Source organism: Lathamus discolor, chromosome 6 (assembly GCF_037157495.1).
Source record: "Lathamus discolor isolate bLatDis1 chromosome 6, bLatDis1.hap1, whole genome shotgun sequence".
Taxonomy (NCBI): Eukaryota; Metazoa; Chordata; class Aves; order Psittaciformes; family Psittacidae; genus Lathamus; species Lathamus discolor.
The window spans coordinates 16,016,149-16,026,590 of record NC_088889.1 but is presented as its reverse complement, the minus strand read 5'-3'; the positions used below and the strand labels follow the sequence as shown (position 1 = coordinate 16,026,590).

General features: G+C 47.6%; 1 protein-coding gene across 4 annotated transcripts in view; it reads right to left on the bottom strand.

The window, feature by feature from the left end:
- Window positions 1-2,542: 2,542 nt before the first annotated feature.
- FBXO34 (F-box protein 34) overlaps window positions 2,543-10,442 on the bottom strand; it is a 42,709-nt gene continuing 34,809 nt past the window's right edge. For all 4 annotated transcript variants that reach the window (XM_065683256.1, XM_065683255.1, XM_065683257.1 and 1 more), the window contains one exon: window positions 2,543-8,696. In XM_065683256.1, coding sequence (XP_065539328.1) covers window positions 6,515-8,696 — 2,182 coding nt within the window. In that variant the 3' untranslated portion in view covers window positions 2,543-6,514. The remainder of the gene's footprint in view (window positions 8,697-10,442) is intronic.

The following is a 10,442-nucleotide window of genomic DNA, read 5'->3' as shown; positions in this document are numbered from 1 at the left end:
CAGCCTGGAGAAGAGAAGGCTGCGTGGAGACCTCATAGCAGCCTTCCAGTATCTGAAGGGGGCCTATAGGGATGCTGGGGAGGGACTCTTCATTAGGGACTGTAGTGACAGGACAAGGGGTAACGGGTTAAAACTTAAACAGGAGAAGTTTAGATTGGATATAAGGAGGAAATTCTTTCCTGTTAGGGTGGTGAGGCACTGGAATGGGTTGCCCAGGGAGGTTGTGAGTGCTCCATCCCTGGCAGTGTTCAAAGCCAGGTTGGATGAAGCCTTGTGTGGGATGGTTTAGTGTGAGGTGTCCCTGTCCATGGCAGGGGGGTTGGAACTTGATGATCTTGAGGTCCTTTCCAACCCTAACTATTCTATGATTCTGTGTGATTCTACTGAAGAAAAAGGACTCGTCAGCCTCCAGCTCTACTTTCTAAAGAAGAAACAAGGTTTTTAAGTGTTTGCATCATGATGAATACAGAGAGAAGGCTGCTCTGTGCAGCCTGGACAGTGGTGCAAATGCAGTTCACATGTTCTTAACTCCTTACAGGGTTTCCGTTTGTGCGTGTTTTAAATCTGTCTTGCATAATGCAGAAATGTGTATTTCTAAATTTTTTTCATTCAGGACATGAAAATTTTGCATTTTTAACAGGTTTTGTAACCTCTGTTGCCATATTTTTAATACAAAGAAACAGTGTGGAGAGGAATTCACACAGCCAATTGCTCTTGGTTTAGCTTCAGTTGTGAACTTTTATCCAGTTTTGCTGTAGAAAACTGGCTTGTTTCATGCTGTTTCCAGTGGTAGGTAGTCTAGAAGTTTTGTGTTGTGCTGTCCAAAGCACACAGGCTCTTTACTCTCAATATCATACACCAAAGAAACACTGGATGTTCTCTTAGCTTAGACCCACATTTGATGCAGATACAGGATTGTGTTGCTGCAATAATATTCATCAGTTACGACACCATGTTGCCACTTATTACTATTAGAAAAACCTCATTTCGAACTAGTTTGATGAAGTCACAGAGTCTCCACACTACATGCGTTTTAAACCCTGTTCTATTTTATGTTGATGGTGGGTTGTTTCTCCTCTTGTTTACTGAATGCCAAGAAGCTGATCTCATTTCACTGCAGAAATGCCCACAGCGCAGCTGGTGGCTCGCTTGTAAAACTGCAGGAGGTGCGATACTGACAGAAGCGTTTGTTAGCAAGTGTTCCTCCACTTCCTCTGCCTTGCGGTATGGATGACATAAAGATGGGTTTGTTCAGCGAGGCTGCCAACGTATGGTTTACATTTTCTGTAGCTGGGACGTTGTACTTCTCCACGGGGTGAATTAATGTAAAAGCATCCTCCCATCCCTCCCAGAGGGAAGACTTCCGACACTTCCCTGTTGCTTCCCTGTGGTGCTGCAGCTCGTAACAGGGGCACAGCAAGGCCACGGCAGGTGATGTGCAAGCCACATCCCTGCCACCAGTGTCCTGAATCTTTGAAACCCTTCTCTGGGGCTGGCTCACCCAGCCATCTCATGGAGTATTCTGGTTCTGCCCTGTTGCTCTCTAGGCCAGCTACGGCTGCCTCCTGTCCCCACCAAGGACGGGGTGGAAAAGCAGTTTTGGTACCCGATGCCTGTGTGTCCGTGAGCTCCATGCCAGGGGTACTGGCTCAGCATCATGTCTCCACCCCCCCCGGCCCCCCTTGTACGGCAGCTCTTTGGGGATGTCAATCTTGTCAATGGTTTAATTTTTTTAAACCAAAGACCCTTAGCTCTGCACTCACTGCATGCATGTTGTTAGGTAAAGTCCCCCTCAGTCCTACCCTTTCTGATTCCCCATTTATTTTCTGCTGGACCCTGCCATATAAATATGGGCTTTTTCATTTGTTTTTAATAGGCATTTCAGTCACATTTTCATTGCTGCCTCATGCTATTTTGAAACCCTTAAACATCAGGCCATGATTCAGCTTTGTACGCTGTCATTTACTTTACTAGGGAAAGAAAAACCCAACACACAAACTTCTTTAAGCCATATACTTCTTGACCATGTTTTCCAACTATTTTATTTGTCACGCACTAAGAGTGCACACCAGCACTGCAAGGGCATTCAGATGCAGTGGGATGGGTCTTTTCTTCATCTTTTGTAACAGAATAGAGACTGTGGGTTGTTCTTTTAAAAGTGTTTTGCACATGTGTAGCTAGGGAAGAATTGTGTGCACCTTGAGTGCAATCACCAGTATTAGTTTTGCAGGTGGTTTTGGGGAGGGAGGGCAGGAATATCTGTAATTATAGATACCTGAAGACAGACTGCCGAGTTTACACAACACGGCGTAGCATGAATGCAGGAAGTGCAGCTCAGGCCATGACTTTTGTCTGTGACCGGTGATCTGGCGTGGCCAATTTGAGCTGCCAAGGAAGAACCTGATGCTGAGAGCTCAGCCCTCTGTCGAGAATCAGGTGCCTTCACATGGGCTCAGGTGGGACACCCAGGAGTTGCTTGGCACCGGCAGAAACTTAGGGCCTCTCTGCAACTTCAGAACTAGATGTAACCGAACACAAACAGTTTGGGGCTTTTCTAAATTTTATTGTATTATTGCAATAAATCTTTAACAGTATTTTTTTTAAGTTGTATATTTATAATTGTTACTTCTGTGTGGCTTGCTTTCATCTGTGCTGGGGAAGTACACAAGCAGTTCCAGCCTTTGAAGCATCACAGGGACCAGACCTGTTGCAGTGCAATCATACAGCGGTGGAGTAAGCAATACCCATTCTAGAAAAATACTTGTACATAAAATAACTGCATCTCTATTAGAGCAGGTACTGGAGTCCTGCAAGACACACACACACACACACACACACAGCTTTCCCTATAGATACACATGTAAACTGAAATGCCACTCATGTAAGCCTGGCTTTGAACTGCTCCTCTGCTGGGTGACTGTGTTTCTGCAGGTAGTGATCCTGAATGCACAGGAAGATGCTCCTCGTCACAAGGCCATTTCAGAAGGATGGAAGCATGTTGGCTTTCTAAGGAGGTAACTACGTGAACCAGTGTGTGCCTGAGCAACAGGAATGGGAAAGGGCTGCGTTGGTCAGCAAGAACGAGGGTCTGCCCACTGGACCTGGTGGCCTGGCAGGCCACAGAGGATAAACAACCCACCCCATTTGAAGTCTGTGGCAGCTACCAGGGTGGAAGGACTGGTATCCCATGACTGCTGTTTGCTCGGGGCTGCTGCATGCACATCTGCAGTGGTCCATTGCCTTGGTCACCGTTGTGGAAATGCAGGAAAGCAGCCTGTGCACAAAGCCAAGCCTGGCTCCAAGCTCAGCTCCTGCCTACAGCTTGCTGAAGTCACTTCTGTTTAAGCAGTGCCAGCAGAAGGCAGTTTCATCCTCTGCTAGGGCAGGGTTGTGGCAGGAGCGCAGCCCCATAATGCCCACATCCCAGTCATAGCTGGGTTGCCTGGACCAGCTGGATGCAGGCTGGGGAAGACACACAGTCCAAGGTGAAGCTCCAGCACCATTTCCACATTGCAAGAAGCAGGACTTGAGACAGAGGTTGGATGCATCAGTGAAATGACAGGTCTGACCTGGGGCCAATGCAGCGGAGCAGAACACTGATGAAGCATTGCAGAGCCTCCTTACAGGGAGCAGCAACACAGCATAGGGGAAATGCTGCTGTAGAAACGGGTGGGAGGGAGCAAGAGCCCAACCACAAGCCTCAGCTGCAGTGGCTTTTTCAGTAGCATCCATGGCAGGGGACCCCCAGAGCTTGGTGAAAATTGGAAGCTCACAAACAATGGGAATGTTACTGGATTTCTTCACAGGCATATCTGGAAATTCAGACCAGACATTTCAACCGCTCCCAGGCAGGGACGTCAAGCACACAGCACTGGCAAGGCCTCAGTGCTTCTGAACACAGTTCTGTAAATCCAGAATTGGTTGAGTTGGGTTTTTTTACTCCAGTTGCTTCTTAGAAAAAAAGCTGAACAGACCTTGGCTTCTCCCTAAGCTGCTGTTAACAAAACAAATCCGCACTTTAAAGGGGAAAAAAAAGCTTGCAGGCAGCTCAGCACAGCTACATTCAGAACCAGCCCACTGCTGGATGCAAAAGCTTGTTCTGTAAAGCAATTTTTACCAGCAGTGCTGTGCAACAAGGATAGCTCCAGCAAGCCCCATAGTAATGTGTAAAACATACCATGTGCCTCAGCCTGCCTGGGGGGAGGGCAAGGATGGAGGAGGGAAGAACACGAGTGGTCTTCCGTATTTTGATGCTCCAAGGAACAAAATAGCCTAATGCCATTATTATTTGAGTCCAGTTTTGCCCTCTGTTCAACAAAGGTGACCAAAATCTTACACCCCCTTGCAAAAAGAACACAACAAAACAACCCACAGCCCAACAAAAAAATTACCTCACTGGCCCCTTATCTAAACGCAAAATATTTTCCTCTGTTGCTTCTATTTCAGCCTTGCAGGGACTTTCCTCACTGCCGTCAGCCTGGCACAGGTTATCTCAAGTTTTCCAGCATTGGGTGGGGGGCAGGAAAGCAGTTTCTTTACCCTCTTCCTTAACTGAAATTAAGCTGAAGGCCTTTAATACTGATGCGTTTAAACAAGGCAACAACTGCCAGCAAGTTGTTCTGCCGCTCATCCCAGCGCAGCCAATGGAGCAGATCGAGCCTTGGGTGCAGCCTGTGCCCCATTAGAAAATAAAGTCACAAATCCACAAGGGATCCTGCTTTTCCTCTCCCTCTTCACAGCTGATTATGAGGCAAGCCGCACCCTTCTCTTAGATTTCTAATTTCATCCCTCCTGGTTGTCATAATGTCTGCTGCATTGCAGAGGTGGCTGAGCAGCACCAGGAGGGGTGCCCAACACACAGGGTGGCAGGCAAGTAAAGCAGGGACTGACAAATAACAAACCACAACAGCATACCTTTTGTATCTCCTGTAAACATCCTGAGCTCACCAAACCCGCATTTCAGGCTGAAAGGGTTCAGTTCTTTCTCTTGCTGTTAATGGAAAGGATCTAAGCATCCATCTTCAAACTCACTCTGTCCTCAGCATGAATCACTCCATGCCATCCCACCACAAATGCATTACAGGCAAATGCAGGCGAAGCAGAGGGAGGTGGGTGGTTCAGCCTGGCCACTGCATCCTTCCTCACCTTGCTGAAGGTTCAAGAACGGGATGAGGCAGGTGCACAGCCACCTCACCAGGCTGCTGCTCCTGTGGGCTTTGCAGGGTAGAGAAAAGGGCTCAGGGTGAGCCACATGATGCAGTGGCACCAGCTCTTCTTGCATCAGGTCAGAGATTTTGCCTTCTCCAGCTGCAATGATGACTGTCAGGAGTTCATCCTTGTCCTGGGAAGGGGCACCGACTCACACCTCAGAACCAAGAGACCAGAGGCTGTAGCAGAGCAGGGCAAAGCACTGCAAGGATTCCTCTTAGCAGACAGACAGCAAAGCTTCTAGGGCATCCCTGAGCCAAGGCAACCCTGCTTCCATCCTCCTGGTCCCACACTCCATCCTCAAGTATCCAGGGCACACATGAGGGGCCAACACCAGAGCTGAGCAGCAGAAGTCCTCAAAACAGCATCTGCATTTTTGTGACTTTCACACACCTAGCACCAGCTTTCTGGAAACAGGAGCCTCTGCTATGCCTCTGCTGCATGCACGGCTGATGGGAGGGAAAGGAAAAACCAGAACTGTGAACGTTACAGAAGGAATTGCTCTAGTTAAGAGAGGTTTGGGGTTTTTTCTTGATTGGTTCTTTTTTACTAGGAGGCCTTGTTTTCTATAGAAAGCACACTGCCCGTCCAGACTACAGCACAGCACCACGTTTCTGCCATGTGTTTACAGTGTTTTTATTTTGGGGCAAGTCTTACACATTAGGAAATCTGGTAAGGCAGATCTAGAATGCACAGTTAAGTAAAAAAAAAAAAAAAAAAAGACCCAAAAGAAAAAGAAAAACAAGAAAAGAAACAAAAAAACAAACTAAACCAACAAAAACCAGACAACATGGGTAAGGTAGACAAGAACTTTTTATATTCTGACTACACAATAACATTCCTCTCTTTTTCTCCATTGCCACACTACTGTAATGGATCTGTTTCTAGTCTAATTTTAAGGTTGTCCAGTTAAGCTGTCTGCAGATTCTTTAAACAAGTTGACCTTTACCTATTTAGAGTTTCTTCTCAGAAACATTCATATATTATACAGGATATACAGATTTTGAAACAAGACACTTAAAAACACACACAACTATAGCCGCAACACTATCATAGCTGCATTGTAGTGATTACGTTGTTCAGCCAGCTGTAGACTCTGTATGTACAATTAGATTTCATAGTGTTATTTACATAGATGGACTAAAAGCTATCTTTAATCTAAAAGGTAAAGGCTCTTGTGTTTAAGTATGTGCAGTTTTCATAGCCCTGTGGAAAAAAAACACACACAATTATATACACTGTAAACAGCACAAGGCATGAGAATCTCCTCCTACCCCAAACAATCTCGCAGGAAAGTGTATGTGCACTAATATTCCTCTTCAACTTCTGCTCCTGATCCTCTGGTTTTCTTATGAATAGCACGGTTAAAGCTGTGGCAGGCAGGAACCCAATGATTGTCATGAAGACCCAACTTACAGCCCGGGATGCCCTTCTGGGACCGGTGACAGCACATCCAGTACCCAGGCCCATAGGGTAAAGCTTGACAGTATGGTTTGGGATGCCACCGGCACAGCGATACGTCCCCTTTCACATACTTCTTCTTGCACTGCTTGCAAGGGTCTTCTCTGTAGCGGGGATCACGGACCCAGCGCGAGTCTGCTGGCCTGATGTTGTAGTATTCAATGATGAACTTGAAGTAGTAGCAAGTGCATTTTAGGGCAACCAGACTCCGAGTAGGAAGCAAGCCAAAGATCTTCACTATGATGTGGTGAGGCAAGAAGGCCATATACTGCTGAGGCTCCAAAAGCTGCTGAATTTTAAACCTGGTCTCCAGAAAGTCATGCGAAACCTGCCTTTTCAAGCAGGAAGCATCAAGTACTTGCAAAGCCCCTTCTGTCAGAGGAACAGAAAGGGCAGATGGCTCTGTAGCGTTTCTGACACATGATCTGTCAGATGCCAAGGCATCCTCCTCTTCATTTTGGGCTACTTCTCCTGGCTTTTCTTGGGTACTTTCCTGTAGTGGCTGTTGCTCGTGAGCCACAGGCTGGTCAGCCTGGAGAAAAAACAACCTCCCTGGAAGCGGATCTTCACTAGAACTGGAGATAGAGAGCTTCTCTTTCCTGCATCCTTTCTCGGTCTTGGTGACCGATATACTGATGCATAAGGGCTCCTTCCTAGCAGGATGCAGACTCTGCTTTGGGAAAATTACAGGCTCTTTCAACGTACAATCAACAGTCGCATTCTTGCTCTGCAAGGAATCCGGTGGCAACCTGGCAGCAGCCGGACATGTGGACAGCAGAGGTCTGGGAGGCTCAATTCGCATTTCAGATTCACTCCTGCCAGCCGTTATTGCCAACACTGCATGAGCAAGTCCTGAATTCACATTCTCCATCTGAGGATCCAGCCCAGAAGGAAAAGGCTGCCCAGCAGAAGCAGTGCCACTCCACAAGTCAGCATCACCCAGAGGGCCACAATGTCCTCCATGTCCAGCCTCTCCTCCTGCCTCCCCCAAGCCGGCCCCCTGAGCCAGGACCCCAGAGGAGACCTTCCCCGCCTCCCCCTCAGGCTGGGTGCCAGTTGCCAGGAGCACCCTCCCGACATTCCTGCGGAAGCTGTTGTTCCTTGAGAGGCTCCCAGCCTCCCGCTCACTCTGGCGCCGCAGGCACTCCGACTCCAGCTTGGCCACCATGTCCAGCACACGCACAGGCTCACTCTGCTGCTGCTCACTATTGCTGCAAGGTCCCCTCTCCACATGTACCTCACATGCCCCGGCAGAGAGGAAAGGGTCTGAGCTGGAAAGTGCACCTTTAGGCTGAGTACTCAGCCTCGTAGCAGAAGCAGGCGTGCAGGTTTTCGTACAGTCTACCAGTAAAGCACTTGCTCGTTGCTCCAGGAAGGCCACCATCTCTATCACCGAGAGGGACCTGCCCGGGAACACACCCTCACCGTTCTCGTTCACATAATGCACTGAACAGTGCTCGATGCCACAGGCAAAAGGCTCCGGCTGGGAGCACCTGGCATTTGCCTCTCTCATTCTTTCCAGTTGAATTTTGGCTTTTTTAAGATCTACTGATTTTTTCCTGCGTTTCGCTGTTCTTCCATCGATATCCCACGTGCTTTTGATTTTCATGGAGCCTAGCCGGTTGTTGCTGCTGCACTGCTGGGCTGCAAAGAATGCAATCTTCTCCTTAGTATTGCCAGGCTTCACTACAGCCCAGACATCCAGCGGCCCTTCCCCTTCTTCTCCCTGGTGGATCGTTGCAGACAGGGCATTCTTCTTTTCCCTTGCACTTGGACCATCTGCTGGACCTTTCCCATTCATATTGCACATAGTATTTGGATAAATAATCCCCAGAAGCTTTTGAGATGGAGTCACGAGGGAGGGTTTTGGGAAAACGCTCAGTTTGGTGCAGTTGTTGGTGTATTTTTCTTCTTGTGCTGATCGCTGATGGCTCATAGGCAGGCCTCTAAGGGAATCCTGGCTTATTTCTGGAGATCGTTCTTTTTTCTGTAACTTGAGATATGGCTTTAAGTGCATACCAGAAACCCTAGAAAAACAGAAAGGGGAGAAGTTACAGTTGCAGAACATGCCTGCCTGGAATTAGAGAAGGTGGCCCAGAGCTGGCACCACCATGCCTCCTACTCTATGTCAAGCAGCCCACATGAAAAAAGAACCACATGAGAAAGGAATAGCTGCAACCAAGGCTGCAGCATCCACCCTTGGCAAACTTGTAGGATTGCAATCTTAAGGATAGCAGAGATCTTCCTATTAGAGAAATATTTCCAGGAAGTTGCAAGGAGAAATTCTAACATTTAAGTTAGATCTGCTCTGCAAACACAGTTAGTGGTTCATTTTAGTGACCTAGTAGTTCATTCTAGTAACCTTCTGTCCATTCGTTTCTTAATCCACTAGTAAGGTACACACGGGTCAAAGGGTTTATCTTGGCATTAGCTACCAGGTAAACAGATATTCTTTTTAGTAGATAATGTACAGTTAAAGCTGGAAAGGGAAATTGGCAAGTGTAATTATACTCGTCAGAGATCCTAGAAGATACCCGATCTCCCAATATAACCCAAAATGAAAACCTATCCTTTAGTGCATCAATAATGGCAAGTTTAGGGTACTTTCCCATAAAGGCCCTTATGCTATACATCAGATGAGTGCCCCCCACCCCACCCACCCCCAAAAGCGACAGGAGCATCATGTACAGCTGAAGAGAACCACTTTCAAGGCTGTGTTTTTATGCTCAAGAATTCAAGAACTGTGAAGGAGACACGTGGATGCTGCTGACATTACAGCAGCAGCACCACTGTGCAACAGTATCAGGCATTCACTCCCTCCCTTCTGTTACACCTTCACAGTTATCTTCAATTACAAAGCTCAGAGCACTGCCACATAGGTTGCAATTATCAGGGGACTTCAGGCTCTTCTCCCAGGAGGATCACATAAGCATATTGTAGAACTATAGATTATGTTTCCATGGCAATCTTTGAATTGTTACATTAAAAGGGCTCCTTTTCAAACAGGGATAATCTGTGCTTGCTAGTTTAAGAACAGCAGGTTCAATGCCACATTTATCATGAGCTGATACAGATACATTCAGACTGAATGTTTCCCTTGACAGCCACCACCAAAACAGTTGCTTTAGTACTGCATTTGTAGCCTAAAAAAACCCAACCGCTTTTAATTAAAATTTTCAAGTCATAACATCTATAAAGTCAGACAAGTTTATAGCTGTAACGCCTGCACTTCGCACACATTACAGGTTTGTATCAGACCAATGCAGGCAGAGGCCAGCTGAGCTCTCCCCTGCCACGCCACACAGCCATCAGAGCACACATCTACCACAAGACAGCCTTGCTGATGCTACACAGGGTGTCTGCGAGGTCAGCACATGAAGAGGGAGAACCCAGCTCACCCACCCTCAAGCAGACCCACCATAGCGCACGGGCTGGCTGTAAGAGGGAAGTCATAGCAGCAGATGCTGACCAACAATGTACATGGACACGCTGTAGGAGCCACATGGAGCACAGCCTGGGGACCTTCCAGACTGCCTCGCCCCACAGATTTTACTGCGGGCCCTCCAGAGAAACTTACGGCAGAATGGAGAGCTGAGCCAGAGAGCATCAGAGCCAGCCAAGGGAAGGTTTGAAAGCAAGATGCTCCACTTCCAGCCGCTACCATAATACACACAAGTGCACAGGGGCAACAACACACCAGGCACTTCCTGTGCCTGTCCAAGCAGAGGAAGCCTCTGCCACTAGAAGCACCCATGCTACTTAACCACTGCCTT